The sequence below is a fragment of the Ammospiza nelsoni genome, chromosome 4 (genome assembly GCF_027579445.1).
Source record: "Ammospiza nelsoni isolate bAmmNel1 chromosome 4, bAmmNel1.pri, whole genome shotgun sequence".
Lineage (NCBI taxonomy): Eukaryota > Metazoa > Chordata > Aves > Passeriformes > Passerellidae > Ammospiza > Ammospiza nelsoni.
The window spans coordinates 23007332-23025939 of record NC_080636.1 but is presented as its reverse complement, the minus strand read 5'-3'; the positions used below and the strand labels follow the sequence as shown (position 1 = coordinate 23025939).

General features: G+C 39.1%; 1 protein-coding gene across 4 annotated transcripts in view; it reads right to left on the bottom strand.

Annotated features, from left to right (window-relative positions):
- KLHL5 (kelch like family member 5) overlaps positions 1 to 17114 on the bottom strand; it is a 48512-nt gene extending 31398 nt beyond the window's left edge. For 2 of the 4 annotated variants that reach the window (XM_059470638.1, XM_059470639.1), the window contains exon 1: positions 2609 to 3000. In XM_059470638.1, coding sequence (XP_059326621.1) covers positions 2609 to 2985 — 377 coding nt within the window. In that variant the 5' untranslated portion in view covers positions 2986 to 3000. Of the gene's footprint in view, positions 1 to 2608; positions 3001 to 14139; positions 14234 to 17012 lie in introns of those variants that run through there. The other 2 variants (XM_059470636.1, XM_059470637.1) reach the window with 2 other exon arrangements.
- Between the last annotated feature and the right edge of the window lie 1494 nt (positions 17115 to 18608).

The following is an 18608-nucleotide window of genomic DNA, read 5'->3' as shown; positions in this document are numbered from 1 at the left end:
AGGAAATCTAGGAGATGAACATCTGCAGAAGAATTCAAAACTCCCTGTCCCAGTAAACAACCATTTGAGCTAACGCAGGTTACAAATGACACCCAGGAGTATGATGTGAACAGTATTACAGCTGACCAGCTCTGATTCTTGAATCTGAATGATCTGTTTGCATCTCACACACAACCTTGGTCAAAGATCTGGTAGTAAATTTGGAATTGAACTCTATATAACACCAAATTAATCTGACAGCAGCTCTCCTCTAAATGAACCACATAATGATCTAAATGATGTCATAGTGACAAAGACCTTATCTAAATGCTTTTCTCCTTGTACTATATGGCAAGGCAAAGAGGAAGGACTGATACAAACAAAGCAGTAGAGCTGTTTCTGTTCATGTTATTAGGGCTTCTAACTGGGCAGTAGGTTACAGAGGAGCATAGAGGAAAGGTAACTATAGCTTCTACAGAAGGTTTTTTAAAAAGACTTTTTCATGCACATGATTTACTTGTAAAGGAGGCAACAATGTTTTCATATGGGAAAAAAAGCTCTTTGTAAACTACATAACAAAAGTGTTGGTATGGGGCTTTCTCCCTCGAGTCATCATATAAGAAGCCATATTTTAGAATGCATAGAAAAAACATTTAATTAAGTCCTTAATATCAGAGAAACTCCAGGTGTTAAGCAGTACTGTGTAGTCTGTCCAAGAGCTTATACATTTTTAACAAATGATGTGAACAAAATATGGCATAAGTGCAGTCTCTCCATAAGACAGAGATATGGATAACAATACAAAGCAAGCTCCCACACTGCCATTAGTTGCATAATAAATTGTACTGATACAGAACTCAAAACTTATCTAAATTATTTAAAGCATGTAAGTAAACATTAGCATGAATGCATACAGAAGACAGTAACAGAAATACAAAACCTCTAGATGCTATACATAATTAAGCAGATAATTTAAAAGATACTTCCAATTTACTAAGTTCAAATCTTTTGTGCATTTTCTCTAGTATATAACTAGAGAAAATTTTCTGCAACAGAAAAAAAACCCAAACCAAGACTTCTTAAAACCTCCTAAATAAGTATCTGCAGTTCTCCAGTTCAACAAAGGAACAAATTAGTTTTACCATATGCACATTATTCTCTAACAATTAAGACCAAATGTTGTACTATTTTCAATCTACACATTTATCTTTTAAAATTACACATTTATTTTCCTGCAGTGATTGCCTTGCTATGAAGAGAATATACTAACTGGGATAATGCTGCATGCAAAAATTTCCCATCAGAAATATATGTTGTTGTTGGAAAATGATGTTATACCTGTATCATGTCCAATAACATCGCTATTTAAAAATTTATATCTGAATGTCATTTAAAATGGGATCTCTTCAGAAGTGTGTTACTTACAGTTACATAGTTGTTGCAGCACAGTGGGACTGCTGTTATGATGCAGCAGTATGTAGCATTTCCTTTCCCAGTAATTCTACTATTTTGACATGGGGTGATAAAAGCAAATACACTATGTTCACGTCTAAGCAATTTTACTCTCCTTCCTTTCCTTGAATCTTTAAAGGTCATATATACAATAAACAGTTCATGTTTGTATTATGGACTACTTTGCCTTTCCACTACATTGATTCTTCTCCTAAGGAATGAAAAACACTCAACTGCTATAAGTAAATTGATCTGTCCTTAATAGCCTTTATTAAACAGTGTACCCTTTTAAGTAGCCACACTTTCTGAAATGCCACATCAGTGTAAAGCTGTCTTAAAAGCAAGAAAGCAAACATAACATTTTCTGAAATTGTAAGCAATTATGCACTACATGAGCTACAAAACAGGAAAAATACTTTTAGTGAAAGACTGACTGACTTATACAGCAAATGAAATAAAAGAATTTAACTGATATTTCACAATAAAGGTTATTAACTTGCCTGATTTACAATAACTGGCAAACAACTTTATTTCAAGAACAAGTTTTACAGTTTCATTTTTAGTAACGATGTGTAAGAAAAGAACACCAAAACATCTTTACAGATGCAATAGAAACATTTTTTCTTTTTCTGCCAGATGCACAGTTTAATTCAACCAAATGGGTTACTGGAACCTCTTTAAAGTACAAATTGATTGACTTTCAATTGATGCAATTTTTGTCTTTGATTTATAGTCTAAGTATTTTTTGCAGCTCATTCTCTGTCATCTATAGATACACAGGGAAGCATGAGATCAGAATCAGAAGAAGTTTACATTTTCATAATCTTCTCCTAACTGACATAACTAAACAATCAGTATCACTTCAAAATAATGTAGAAAGCATTCTGTAATGTTACCATGTAATGGGCAGTACCTTGTTCATAGCAGCATGTACTAGTACACCGTTTAAAACGCGAGTGCATCCATGTTTGCACTTTGTTTATCCCCACTGACTGCCTTAAAAAGGTCCTAGTAAACACACAGAACCCGATTATAATTAATATTCTGTTTCTGATGCACAGTAGCTGCTAGGTTTCTGAAGCATTTGAGTTCAGAACAAAGGCTAGCCTACATATGCATACTAACTACAAACATGAAATGAAAACACATTTCTCACAATAGGAAAGTAATAATTAACCTGCACGAGCTGCTGTCCGATTCATTTTCTTCTTCACTTGCTCTATCATCTGTTTCTTGTCTGCCAAGCCAACGTGCACCTCCACAGTCTTCTGCTGAGAATTCAAATGCAGGGATTTCTGAGGTGGATGCCATTGGCCAAAGAGGTGAATTCTGGAAATCCTGTTGGCTGGACCTTCTGTAACCAACTGATGTTAAAGGTAAGTTACCCGAGTCTAAAAACTTCCTGCCAGCAGTTGTTACATTTTGTCCTCTATTCCAGAAGTCTCCCTGATGGTTTTCAATTGCAGAGTTCGGGGCTGATGCCTGATGACCAAACCACCTCCATCTGATTTTTAAAATCTGCTTCACGTCAAACTCTTTACGAGAACCAGACATTCTTAGTGAAAGCCAGCGATCGTCTAGGCAACAGGGTAAGAAGCAGCACACATAAAAGAAGATTTGTGCACCCAACCAAGACAAGAGAAACACATGCTCTGCCTGTCTGTGGCAAACAGATTTTCTACAGAAGGAGGGGAAAAAGCATTGCAATCACACAAAAAAGGCTTCTTTAACGGTATGTCATTTGAATATAAACAAAAGGCAACAGACAGTGAAAAACGCTGACATAAAAGAGGAGGTGAAACAATCACCTCCATCAGGAAAAATGCTAATCACTTCACCCTAAAAGCTCTGAGGCTGTTTCTGTTGCTCCTTCTGACCATTAGGTTTCAAAAACACTAAACAATATTCATTAAAGCCCTTTCAAGCCCTTTCAATACCACCCCCTTTTCTTAAACCACAAATGACAGCAAACTGCAATTTCTATACTGCATCTTACAATCTGTTTCTTATTCTGTTAACTCTTGCTACTACAGAGGGGGAAAAAGTGCAAAGATCAAATTAAATTCCTTCTATGCTGCTAAAAACTAAATTTACAGAGGAGAATCAAAGCCAACTCAAAGAGAACTGATTATGCTGGGGAGAAACTGAACTGTAAATAATTCTTTTTCCCATTACAGGACATGAATGAACTTAAAAAGGACAAGAACAGCCTTGGAAGGCTCAAGGGACTAGGAGTGGAGGCTATAAAGCCTTTCATCTTGATGTGCTTTGATTCAAATCTAGGTCTGCAGTAACCAAAAATTTCTATGTGAAATGAGCTAATGGTTTCCATTCACTTATACATCACTAAAACAGAAAGCAAGAAAAAACCAATCACTGCAAGACACCAGACAAACCCCTGCAAAATAAACAAGTTGTAAGACGACTGCTCAAAATGCTTCTTTCTAATCATGCACTGTTCCACATCTCATTAGGAGTACTGTGATGGAACAGTGAAAAAGAGAGACGCATACTCTTGAGACAGAACTCCCCCTAGGACTGGTAATTTACTTAACATCTTAAAATGTCCAGCAAAAATTTTTACTCAAATGAGGAATAGCCATTCCTATGAATGGCCTAGAAAGCCTATCACTACACTGATATTCTCTGATATTATATACATGTATTCACAAAATGCACAATAACCAATTTACAGTTCCCATGAAAACCAGCCTATTTCCTCTCTGACACATGAAGCTAGTTAGGTATAAAATGCTGAGATTAATTTCAGTCACATGCAAATTGTAATAACAATTTTAGAACAAAATGAGGCACTGGATTTTATCAGTCCTTGATACAGAGACCTATGTTTTCAAATTTTACAACTCAGTTAGTCTGTTCAACTCTCCAGGGTATATAAGCAACAAACATACAAGTGCTTCTTTATTGCCCTACACTTTTCATCAAAAGTGAAAGCCACACTCTCTTAGACAAACATGATGAACTCCAAAATGTGGCATCTTGTAATTAGGCTACCTGCAGTATTATTTAAAACAGGCTATATGCAGAGTCCACATGAAAACTTAAGCAGTGCCAAATTTTACCACCCAAAACCCAAAGACTGTTTAAAATTCATTGCCACGAGAATACCATGCTATTTTCTGAGGAAACACAATGCTGTAAGTGCTAGTTTTAACCTGGAAAGCTCACCAGTCATTGCCCAGAGCACAGGTATTGATCTAAATGCTTCTCACAAAGGCTAGCAAAAGCTCATTTCTACAGGAACTGCATTCCAGCTGTTTCCACAAAGATGCATTTCAGAGTGTGCACCTTGCCGGCATCCTGGCCTACCAGAAACCAAATATTGAGACCTTTGCAGCATGTCCAGAAAACAGCTGAAGATACATCAGATACAAGATGATGAATTAGATAAGTCTACAAAGCTCTTACCATCTTTCCTTGGGATTTAATTTAAACACAGAAAGATAGGGAAATATTTAAGAAAGGATTTCTTAATTTCTTAGAAAGCTAATATATTAGCATGAAAACTGTATGGCTGTTTAACCAAAATGATATGACATGCAGACCCCACTCATCTGGTGCACATATAGCTAATTATTAAACAATTAACTGTAGTGTTCAAATACCATCATTTGTGTAACTGCAAGTTGAGTGAAACTGGAGTAAGGCTTAAGAAGTAAAAACAAAATGGCATCTTTTTATTTGTCCTGTCCTTCTGTTTTTTATTGGTGCTGGGTGTTCATTGAGGGAGAAGAAAGAGGACAAGCAACTGGTGTATTTGTTAACATTCATCAAACCTGCAATATTTTAATTATCCATCCAGCTATAAAAAGTAAGATTTAAATACCTTTATTTCTGCTGGTATGGTAAATCCATTATACATAAGGAGTGACCTGGATTCTCATTCTTGTGTAACAGACTCATTTAAAATTCAAGCTGTCCCAGTCTACTAACACAGTGGCAGATTTGTGATTCTAGTGCTTTTTCAGCACTTTTCACTGATTTACTGGTAAAAACAGCCCAATTACTGCTTTTCTTTGGCTGTGAAGCTATGGGCTCAAACATAGATTAGAAAACAAAATGTGCTGTAGTTTTAACAGACAAAACCACAAAACTGTTTTCTATTCTCTTTCATTTTTCTAGATTAAAGAAACTCTTGCTCCTCTACACACTCTCAAAATTACAGTTCTAAGACTGACAGCATAAATATCTAAAATATTTCTCTGTTTCATAGGAATATTTGTGTTATAGATGACAAGATAAGACAAGTGACAGTTAATTCTTCAATTTGAACTGACAGTATTCCTCAGAAATAATTGAGGGCCTCCTTTCTGGACAATCTTTGTTACTATGAATAATGTGATACCTTTTATCAGATCTCCAGCCAGAAGTTATCAGACTTTTGAGGAGATCCCAAACAATGGACTGTTAGGACTTCCACTGACTATGATCACCCAGACTTCAATGTTGGCATCTCATCTGGTGATTGGTGATCACAAATCCAAATGCCCACCCTCTATGGCCTCCCATCACACATCCTTCTAAAGCACTAACACATTTCTGTGTTTCACTAACTCAATCCATCCTAGTCAAGCACAGTATATACAGATTTGGCAAGGATTCTGAAATAGTTTTTCATCTACTAAGGCAAAAGCTTGCATTTATTGAGAAAGCAACAGTGCTTATATCCATTTTTTCTGACCTTGGGGACTGTTGCAGTTTCTATTTTGTGGTGAATCAAAATATTTCAAATACAAGTACACTGTCACCTTTGAGAACATAATTCAGTTCGTATTAACAAGGTTGTGTAAGCTTACTGTGAAAACAATTTTGAGAACACTGATTTTTAATTGAACAGATTGATATTCCTTCAAGTGGAACACCTGAACATTTAATCTCATATGAAGAGCTTCACAAAGCTATAAATCCCTGCAGTTAGCAGTGGGGGACATTTTCCCAGATTCTGGCTTGTGAACAAAAAGAAACATCTAAATAAATGCTGTATGTTAAATCTGCAACTGTGTAAATAGGTAACACCAAGAACATAGCATGACAGCTTCAGAAATTGCCCTTTTCAAAATCTTCAGACAGTTTATCTGCACAGAGATAAAAACCAATTTTTTAACTAACCAAAAAATTTACTACACTGATATTCTCTGATATCATATACATTTACTCATACAAGTATTAAAGACTGCAATCCAGCATAACTAGATAAATTTAAACAATTTTAGTCTTAAGATACCTCTACTGTATATTTTGAGGAAGGTGTACTTCATATGTAGAGTGTATCACTAGGAAATATGGAAATACTATAATTTATACAATAAGACCTAGTGCTTTTGTTGATTTTTCCTTTTTCTTGCCAAAGGAAATCAATCAAGTTTTCAAATAAACAAATATGGAACACTTTTTGGAGGCATTTTTAATATTTAAATTTCAACACTACTTTTCACGGTAACATTTTTCTGTCACTACTATGATTTGACTCCAACACCTTTCACCACTCAGCTTCAAGGCAATTCAAATAGAATATATTCAAGGTATTTACTGTGTCAAATTAATTTTAAAAGGGGCCACAAAAGCTCAGGTAGTCCTGAGAATATATTAATGATCATTTAAAGTGCCAATTAGGAATGTAAATGTCAAAATAATTACATAAAGTCTTTATTGTGACTGCAAGAGTTATTTTTTGAAAAAATAATGCTGAACAAAAGCATTAAATATAAAAAAGATAAGTTTTAGACATAAGCAGACTCATTAGGATGTGAAAAAGCAATATTGTCAATGTTTAGTGATTCTAGATGTGCATTTGAAAACCCAAGAAAGACTCACTGACCATAAGATGTTCATCAATTAATCAAATACATACTTACAGCATTAAAAGGCATTCAAAATTTAACACTTTTAAAAATGGGATTTCTGAACTTTAAAATATTAATTTGGGGCATTAAAATAACTGCTCAAAGAAAACTGCTATAGATGAACTTCAAACTGCAATTCTGCTTATAACTATGCTTATGTTAGAAGAAGTGTTAAATACTTTCTTTTTCCTTCCCTATTCCTGTGTTCCTGACCCAAAGTTACAGAAACAGCTCAACAAAGACTTCAGGAAGATTGCTATATTAATGCTTCATGATTCTATAAAACAATAATCTCTTCTTATCTCAAAGTTTTATATAAATGCAAACACTTCTGGTTTGCAGTTATGTGAAAAGGGCCGTACATCAGCAGCTGTGGCACAGTTCATTCAGGAGAAAGAGAGGAAAATGTCCTACAGCTACTGACTTCATGGACTTAAACTCATTGTTCTGACTGGCAGAAATGAGCTGTAGCCAAAGTACTGGTACTGCATCACAACTTTCTGCCACTCTGCATTGAACATTTCCCTCGAAACACGAGGGAGCAGCCAGCTTAACAACAGCATGGAAGGACCTGTACAGAACAACAGCCTGGCTTGCTGTTCATTTCATTCAGCTAAGGCTGGGGTGGGGAACAAGAGAGACTTCCACATGTAATACAAGACAATATTGTTAGATCCAAGTTCAAATATCATACTGGTTCACCCACAACAGAAGTTCTGATTCAAGACATTTGTACTTCTTTAAGTTAAAACATTAACATTGCTTCATTCAGTTAATACTGAAGCATCATCAGGGACCGCACCGTCTACAAGTAAAGCCATAGTGTAGAGCTCTTCCTCAGTAAACAGCACAGTAACCTTACTCACTCAAAAAATGAGCACTCCATCAGGTCAGATGCTGTTTTTAAGTTAAAATTTACTTGTAATACAAAATGGACAACACTGTGAAGGGCCGGTCTTTCAAAACACAGAACCAGCTTTTCTGTACTAAAAGGGTCAAGTAGCACCACACAAGGTGAAGACAAGTAAGATTCCCAGTTCATCTACTCCAGGAACACTAGTAGCACCAATTCTAATGGAAACAAGGTAGTCACAAATTTGAGACAAACCATCTCCTTTAGAAACGTCACTGTTAAGAAAGAGTGGTGAAAAAAGCACTGTTCTGCAGACACTTAAAGATGTCCTGCTGAAAGCAAAGCCATTCTTTAGAATTAGTTTAGGAAGGTATTGCCTAATAAAGTTACAAAAGACCATAAAGGACTGATTGAAAGATTGAGACAAATCAAAACAAAATAACAAGGAGATAGTTTCCTCTTGTAGGCAGGTCTGCTGGGCAAACTAAGACAATATTTTAACATTTTTCCAAGACAGCAGCAGTGTTATTTCACCATTAAGTATTCAGATTTCCTCAAAAACTCACAGAAAAAACGGGTAAAGGATAAGACTACCAACATTGTCAACAGCAGAGAGGATGTTTATTTGGTAAAAAACGACAAGTATTCACAGTTCTACATTAGGCACCATATAAAAATCCACCAGGTTAAAAAACACAATAAAAAACAGTGAAGAAGCAGATTTGCAAGTGATTAGGTAATGCAACATAGTACTCCATGGCAGACTACACAAACTTCTAAGAGAAATACATAGAGGTCTCTGGGCAAAAAGTTTACACTGTATTTAAATGTCAAGCTATGCAATGCCACAGCCACTGAAGCAAAGCACTTCAAGACACAAACTTGAGCATTCTAAACAATCATTTAACACCAAAAAACACCTCAAGAGACCAATTTCTCTCTCAGTGAGGATTTCTGTTTAATTAGCAGATTCAGTTAAGCCCATCCCCCCAACTGAAAATTTAAGTTGCATAAGAGATAATATATGAGGATATCATATCTTATTGCATATTTATAAAACAAGTGATGTGATCTCATTTGGAATTCCTTGTGTGCAAGTGATCATTGCAACTGATCACTGCAACTCAAAAGCAGTGTTGCAGAAAACAGGGTTCACAGAAAGGCAATACACATGATCAAAGTATAAAACCAACAATCATGACACTAGAAGGCAGAATGCTTTACAAGAATCATATCAAAATCTGTAAGCATCAAGATTAATGTTTATGAGAAACATAATGTCTCATAAATATGAAAAACAACTTCTATTTAAAGAATCAATGTTGGGAGTTACAACGTTTTTAGAACTCAATTATGCACAACACTGCAGATGCCAAACAGAACTTCTCAGAAAAATCCTTTCAATATAAAGATTTCTACCACCATTTTGCCCACCTGGAGTTGAATCTTAGAAGAGGCATCATAGGCAACATGAAGGACTCAGGGGTGTCCCATCAATGTGCATAAATAAATATACATAAATAAATAAATAAATGTCTTTCAGGGGTGTCCAGCAACAGGGCAAGAATCAATAGGCAACAACTAAAACACAACATCTAAACATGAGGAAAAACCTTCTCACTGTGAGGGTGACTGACTCCAGGTTGCCCAGAAAGGTTGTGGGGTCTGCATCTTTAGAGATATTCAGAAGCTGTCTGGACATGGTCCTGGGCAACTTGCTCTTGGTGACCCCACTTGGGGAGAGAATTCAATGCCTTGTATTACCTGCTTTTATTACAAGCATTGTAACTTGGTGATAGATTTTTCATGTTACAATAAGCTTCACGAAGTTAAAAGCAAGATGATTAAACTGGAGATGCTAACTAAAGGCTTCCATTGACTTTACTGTGATTTGGCTCAAGGAAGTATTATCAGAAAAAAAAAAAAGCAGAACAAATCACAGTATATTTAACTATTCTCTTCACTCTAAAACAAAACTAGTCCACTGCCTGGATCAATGTTGCTTAAAATCCTATGTATCTGGGCCACATAAGGAAAAATACCTTTTAATTCTTTACTTGGATACTATTAAATCTCAGGTTAAGCCATGCATTGAGCCACTGTGTTATTCCTAACCACAATCAGAAAACTGGTTTCTTAGGTTCTTTATTCTGTCTCCACAGTGTCATGTGAAAGTAACCTCAGATTCCCCACTATGATTTATTTTACAAGCTCTTCTGTCAAAAACTACAGTTCTGCATGTTTCACCTCACGTAGTCTCCCTTATCCCACATGTATGAATATCCCTCCCTACCAAGTACCAGAACAGGCAGGACAAGCAAATTCTGTCATATTCAGACCGAGAACAGACAGGCTCATCAGCTGGCAGGTCAAATAATATTACTTATTTGGGCTTTTCCTACCTACTTGTATTCTCAAAATCTCTCAGGAATTTAAATGCAACAAGGGCTCCATTCTGTCAGGGTTTGACTGAAACTGGCAAGTGGACAGAAATGTTATTAGGGAAGAACTGACTAAACCACAAGACATAAACCAAACTTGCCTGGGGAGCTTACAGACTCACAAGCTGCCTATCTTTTGCCTCTGAGTGTGCACAACTTAGCCTGGGTGGCTACATATCGCCTAAGCCCAGGATTTATAAACAAAGTAAAACAGAAATCAACACAAAAGCTGACTGATTGTTCAAACACAGCTCTGAGCTCCTACCCTTCCATGGTTGTGTAAAACTGAAATGAGCTTAAGGACAGAGGGAACAATGCAGAAATCCAACCACTTATTAAATCACTGAGGTACTTGCAGAGCTAACTGTTCAGCTATCCTAAGCAGCATACTGATCCCATCTCAGCTGCCTTACCCATGGTTTTAAAGGAACCCTGAAATGTTTCCTGTTCTGCACTGAGAGCAAGAACTAGACACCAGCAATATAAATAAAGTGCCAAGAAGAACACAAGATACTGTTGGCACTCTCAGGGGCATGAGGCCCATTACTGAAGTAATATGCTCAAAAAAGAGAAAAATCTTGAATTCAGATTGTTAAACTGTCAGAAGGAGAAAGCATAATTGATAAAAAACATTAATTATTTGTTTAGTGTTTGTTTTTTCCATTCTCTCATATCAACTATAGCCATTTCTTAAGAGAAATACAAAACTATGTATTGTACTATTGCGTGTAGATCTCCTCAGATTTAGAGGGTCTGCAATCATGTCCATTGCTCCTCTTCATTAGTCCAAAGTTCTAAAAATTATTTACTTAGCTTTCAGTATTTGTAAAAATTATTTTTCATTCATTGAATTTATAAGTTTTCAAACAGCAATAATGTTTGACTATTCACTGAAACTATCAATCTGGTTTAAGTACAACTGTTCTTGAGTTGAACCATCAGACAATTTCTTATGCAGAGATTCAACTTAGGTTTGTATTTGTTAATTACAACAACTGTCAGGAAGTGAGAAGAGGTACAAAGTGAAGTTCTATTACTTATCACTTGATCTGCCCACATGTTTACAAACTCATAGACTAATTCTAGTTAATTACTTTTATTTCCTTGAAAAATACTTCCAAGTTTAAAATGCTATGTTGCTTGGTGAAGATCTTGCCAAGCCATATCAAGTTATGATAACATTATGCAATGCCCTACCTCCTTAATGTTTTCATTAGAGTTTGAACGCAAAAGCTTGTGATTACATTTACATCCAAAAATATAATTTCCCATACTGCATGTAAAACAGCAAGATTTAAACTTTGATTTCATCTTTGGCAAGGATGAAATGACCATTTAATATTCAAAAGTATTTAGTTTTAGAATATTAGAATACATTTAACTACCTACCAGACAAATGCATATGGATCTAAAGAATAACCAACATATAATACTTCACAGCAACTGTCAGGCTAATGGCTTGTTCATGCAAAAGTCAACATAAAACATCTACTCTGCTAACAAGTATGAACTTGCTTGCAAACAATCTAACCATCAAAACCACTGATAAAAAACTCATCTTCCTATCAACTTCTCCTACATCTCCTCACCACACGCACGCTACTTGTAAAATTTTAACTAATTTGCTAATTCAGCCATATGACTATTTTTATTCTTTACAGTTCAGGTTAGTAAACCTCTATGGACTTGAATCTTCTCTTACTCTACACCATGAATATGCATCATATAACACAGCCAGGTGCTGTGAATATTTAATCTGTTTTAAGGCTATACTTCAGCTTCATTTTGACAAGTTCTGTTCTGAGACTGAGGCTAAGTCCCAGAACGGTGTGAACTTTTATTTGTAATAAATGACACTATTTCCACCCAAATCAACTCAAAACTGCTCTAGACAGATCATATAATCATTGTGCTTTAGTAAGTTCTTCTCAATAGAGTCAATACAATGTATATTTGCTATTAGACAAAAGCATCAGCTAAGGCAGTGAGACAAGCCTATCCACATGCATTTTCAAAGAAATTAAGCCAGTACTCACTCTACCTTAAATTTCACTGTTCTACAAAAACATCCGATACAATTTTGTGAACAGTCTTCCATTTACTCTGAAAATCTGATGGATGCTCTTGGAAGAATCCAAGTTACCACTCAACATTTTTTTTAAGTATATCCAGTTGTTATGGAAGACATCATGATTTTTAACATCAGTTGCACTTAGAACTGCCAGAAGAGGTAATTAATTGGCAAAGTATTCCTCTGAACAGATTCAAATCAATAGTCAACTTTACAGAAACTTGTCCTCTGGAAAAATGCCAGCAAAGTCCCTAAGACATAATTAAAAACCAGCAGCTCTGCTCATTAATCAGTCGTTCTACCTTGCAGTAAGATGGGAATAAAGACATATCCCACAGTGATCAACCTTTTCAGTTCCTTCTCTTTGTAGTACATTTGGGCGTTTGTTTCAAATCCCTTTCAACTTTCACAACCACTGTAGAAAGGGTGCAGGTCAAGTCTGCACAAACTCTGACAGAGGTTGGCTATTTTGGTAAGTGGAGCTACCACATCTTCATCTACTGCAAAGCAGTGAAAATACAAAGCCTGTTCACAAAGTAAATTAGGAGGAACCTTAGCAGTTCTTACAATATTTAAAGCTCAAGAAAGTGTTGATACCATCTGTGGTGGAAGCTACCAACAAGGATATGGATTGAGTGAGGGAAACAATGTGATCATGACATGAACAGGGAGAAAGACCATTTCTTTTTTGAACTTGTATCACATGAGTAAATTCTGAAGGAAACATTCCCAAAGCAGAGACATCTCACAGTCAAGAAAGCAGATTTTTTTCACTTTAGTAAAACCTAGTATTTCTAAATTAATTGGATTGCTTTTGTCATCCTTAGCACTTATTTTTCAGCAGTATTTTACTTTATAGAGAGTTCAGATAAAGCTAGATTCTTGCATGTATTCATGCTTTCAACATTCTTTTATCCTTTTCCTTTGTGCAAATGTCAAAGCTACTCCCTTTGACAATTACTTTCACTTGGAACAGTCTTACTACTTTGTTGCTAAAAAAATGAAATAAAGTGAAACCCAGTCACTATTATTGGAGTGATGAGATTTGATTGTGCACTTGGTGGGCCTTTATTCATATTAATTTCTACCAAAAGCAGTATTTTCTCTAACAGACTCTGTATCAATTTCCCTGTTTATCCTATAATGATTAAAAGATGCAAAGGCTTCTCATGCACTTTGAAAAGATCAAAATTGAACTTTACAGTAATGCTGACAGTCTTCTATAAAGCATACTTTGATAAAGAGCACAAGGGTTGAAATCACATAAAAACAGTCCAAACACTAGCATGTGAAACCCACAAAAGCAAAGTCATTGCTGCTTATGCACACTTGCAAAAAGAAACCCTTACATGATGTGTTATATAATACAAAAAAAGGGATGAAATTTCAGGTGTAAAGAAGAGTATGTACCCTTGTGGGCTAAAATCACATTCATTGTAGCATAATTAACTGTTAGAATTGAGTAAATACAATACTTACCTATAACACTGGAATCATCTCTAGTTGTTCAAAGAACCATGTAGTTCCATTTATCTTCCTCTTTCCAAGAAAAATTGAGGTAGCAGGAAAAAATCTAGAGACAGAAAAATACAAGTAAGAACCATCCACTGGAGGGGAGAAAAAAAAGAAATAATCTCAAAAGCAGATTTCCTACTCTGTTCAGATAGAGCTTCTTTCAATTTGTTTTGTGATTCTTACACTTACTGATAGGAAGATGCTAAAAGTGTCACTGCAGAACTGTCACCTCAGTTCCTTCCACAACTTCAAGTTACATACCGATCAACAAAGACTCACAAAAAAGAGGGGAAATTATTATGAAATGTGAATATGTAAACTTTCAAGAAACACTGTTTTTTAAAGACAGTACCTCTTGAAAAAAAAAAATAGCCTTAGTCCACGGTCACCCTTATCTTTGACTCCCTTCCCTGAAGGGAAAAGCAGTGAAGAACTGATCTGCCACATGAAGCACTTAAGCTGAACTAGTGCCAAAGAATAACACTGACTGCATTGATGAATAAAGCCAAGTACCACCACTAAACATGCTTCCCTAAATGAAGCAGCTTATAAAAATTCACACTTACTGTTACAGTGGTTCTCAACCCTTACCTATTTACAGGCCACTAAAAATTTTCTTACCAAAGTTAGACTCTGCTCAAAAAATCCAGCTTGCTGAAACAGTGTGCATCTCCTTTTGGCTTGGCACCAAACAAATTACTATTTGCACTGTGCAGTGAAAGAAAGTAGCCTTACATGATACCAGCATGCATAATGTGATACCTAATATGTAACCTCTCATGGTCTGACCTTTCTTACGGGCTTCCAGAACCTTGCAGGTCTCTGAAGGGTAATACCACCTCATTCTTGCACCTGCAGCACATAACCTCATCTCCCCCATATGAGTGTTTCTTAAGGCCACTCAGCCCATTAATACACATGCCTATGGGCAGCATGGCCTGGCTGGGAACTTTGAGTGAAAGATTCTGTTCTTGTGACGAGAAGCAAGCAGTGGATAGTCAGGTTTGTAACTTCTGCATTTTTCTACTAGGTAAAACTGCTGTAAGGAAAAGCAATTTAATTGCTATGGAAAGAGGAAAACTGCAAGAATTTTGTAAGGGAAATATAGAATCATATTATAATTTCTTCAGAGCTGTAGAAACTTCCATTATTGGGTCATGCTATGTCTGATTAGGTAATCTATATCACCATATCAGGAAACACTGAATTATATCAACAAAACCACATGACATAAACATAAGCAAATAAGCTTTTAAAAAGCAGGGGTGATACAAAAGTCCAGAGAGTTGGAACAAGTCCATCAATATGAATTGTTATTGTTAGCAAGAGCTTGCAATTACTGTTTGACCATAATGGTCTAATGGAAGATTTTCTTCATCTTCACTCAAATTCTTTTCAATTTTAAATTAGCAGTTATTGCATTTCTGTGAAACACAATGTGTTAGTCTACTGCCATGGTATAAACATGCTGCGCTTAGTAGTGGACCTGCTCATGCAGAGGAAACTGACTGAGGGATGGATGGTCCAATGAAGTTGACACAAGGCAGAAGAAAACACTATTTGACTCAGATTAGGGTTATTATTTACTATTATTATTTTGGTTTTATCCTACTTTATGCTCCCTATCATTGTTCAGCAAGGGAAAAGCATAAAATGGGAATACAATCTGCCCTATCAGGAAGGCAGATTCAAGAACAAGGTGCTTTTTTTTTTTTTTTTTTTTTTTTTTTTTTTTTTTTTTTTTTTAATATTAATCCAACTATGCCCCTGGAAACTCCCAGGCAAAAATACCTATGTGAGAAATGATTATTTCCGGCAAAATTGCTGAATTGCTCATGAAAATACATAGTGTAATTTGCTTTTAAAAAGGATCCACCTATCCAGTACATAGTTCGTCTAGACAGAAAAGCTACACCACCATTACCACGAGTTCAAGTTTTTATTCCTGTTTATGCTTGTAGAAGTCCTGAGCAATAATTTTGTCTTCAAAAGATGACTGTATTTGGAGATTAGCTCATTTAATTTCATAATCGACTTTTAAGTAAAAGAAAGGAACAAAGCCAAGCCTTCCCTTTTCACTGTTCTGATATTACTGCCCAAAAAGCCGAGCAGGAGCGTGGGGCGGCTGGCTTTCAGATGGGCTGCCCCGCTGCTCAGGAAGCTCAAGCAGTCCGAGCTCAAAGCCCAAAGCCACAAAAACGCTTTAAGGAAAAACATAAACCAGTAATGTATATAAGCAGCAGCTGTTTGATGTTCAACACTTATACTTCTGTCTGTTCCCCGTGTAATAACGCACTCCCCATGCAGTGAGGGGGCAGTCAGACACTGCTCTATTCTGTTCGACCGGTCTCAAATTTGAAAAAAAATTGTTTTCCACTATTTCATCCTGCGAAGGTGAAGGTTAAGACACATGGGGTTAAGTCCCCGAGAGCTGTGTCAGTGCACTTGTACCAGGTCTCCGCTCTGACCGCTTTGCACCGAGGCGGCCACGGCCGCTGCCCGTCTCGGCGGGACCGGACCCCGCGTCCCGTCCCGCCCCGCCGCCCCCGCCCCGCCCCGCTCAGGCGAGCGCGGCACTGCCCCGCCGAGCGCCGCTGCTCCCGCCGGGCCCCGCTCAGCCCGGGCGTCTGGCACCGGGCATCGGACACCGAGCACCGGCCGCAGCCCCTCTCCGCAGCCGGCCGGCAGGAGGGAGCCCGGTAGCCGTGAGGGCGAACCCGCCCCACCCCACGCAAGCTCCGGCCCTCGCCCTCCTCCTCCTCCTCCTCCTTTCTCCTCCCCCTCCCGGCAGCCGCGGCCCCCTCCCCTCGCTGCCGAGTCCCCACCGCCCTCCTCACCTCTCACGGTCCGGGAAGGGGGCGCGGCTGGGAGGGGGCGGAGAAAGAAAAAAAATCGCAAGGAAGGCCCCCGCACCCTCTCCCGTCCCCTCCCGCGCCCTCTCCTCCCGCCCCGCCCGGCGGCCGCCAGCCCTCCCGCTCCGCCGGGAGCCGCGGGCACTGGGCGCTCCCGCCCGCCGCTGTCGCGTCCCCGCGGCCCCGCTCCGGCCCCTCCCTGCGCTCGGGCGACCCGGAGGGGCGGGGCCGTGAAGGACACGCCTCCTCCCGCGGGCCCCGCCCCCTGCCCCGGGGCGGGAGCGGCGCGTGGCCGCGTGTGGCGGGCCGGGGCCGGGGCCGGGGCCGGGGCCGGGGCCGGGGCCGGGGCCGGGGCCGGGGCCGGGGCCGGGGCCGGGGCCGGGGCCGGGGCCGGGGCCGGGGCCGGGGCTGCTCCCGCTCCCCTCACGCCGCGGCGCCGCCCGCGGGGCGCGCCCCCTGCCCGCGGGGCAGGGGAAGTGTCAGGGAAGGCGCTGTCCGGCTCATCCGGTTCCTGGGAGTCTTTGTCTTTCTTACAAAAACATAAAGCCAAACATTTCCGTAGCTGCTCGCTGTCCCATTTAAGAAAAATAAACGTGTGGTAATACCGCAGCCTTTCACCTGCTCTCAGGACCCTGTACTCGCTGCTGAGGCAGCCCCTCCTAACCACCCCATGTGTGCAAACACACGCAGCCTTTCCTGCCCTCCTCACGCAACGCCTTACCAGTGACAGCTGCCATCCAGAGGTGGAATAATTTCCCAAATTAATAGACTGTGTGACAGCCAGATGCACCTCCAACTGCTCGAACTGATTTAAGGGTGCAGGAGGCCATTGCTGAGGCATGGTGGTGCAGGTTGGATGCAGTAATGAGATCCACAGCGCTTGCTGGGCCTCCTTCTGCACGGAAATACGGCCTGCATGGCTGTGTGTGGCTGTGTGCTTCACCTGTCTGACAGGCCTCATCCCAGCTGGCATTAAATGACCAGTTGGCATTAAATGAGCCAGTTTTAACTAAACTTGACATTAGGATGGGGGTTTCAAAGATGATAGTTGTTCCAGCTGTGTAAAAGTTACTAGCTAGGTGGAGGGAAGATTGTCCCCAAGAAAGAAAGCTCATGTTTTCCAGGTCAGTGTGTGGCCAGCCCCCACAAACAAACACACACACACACACACACACACACACACACACACACACACGCACGCACACGCATACACACCCATGCACACACTTGATTCAGCCAGTTCACCTACACAAGCACACGCATGCACACACCCCCATACACACACTTGACTCTGCCAGTTCACACACACATTCACACGTGCACAAACACACACACACACCACTTGATTCAGCCAGTTCACACAAACACACACACACACACACACACACACAGATCTGCCCAAAGGTAGCCGTGTCTAAAGCTTATGATGTCCCTGAGGGATGTGCAGACAGATCATACATGGACACTCTGAACTCAGAAACAAAACAAAACTAAAATCTGCCATCACAATAGCCCTAAAATAGATAGGCCCATTGGCTTACTGCAGAGTTCTTGGAAGGCACCTTCTGTAGAATCTGATCC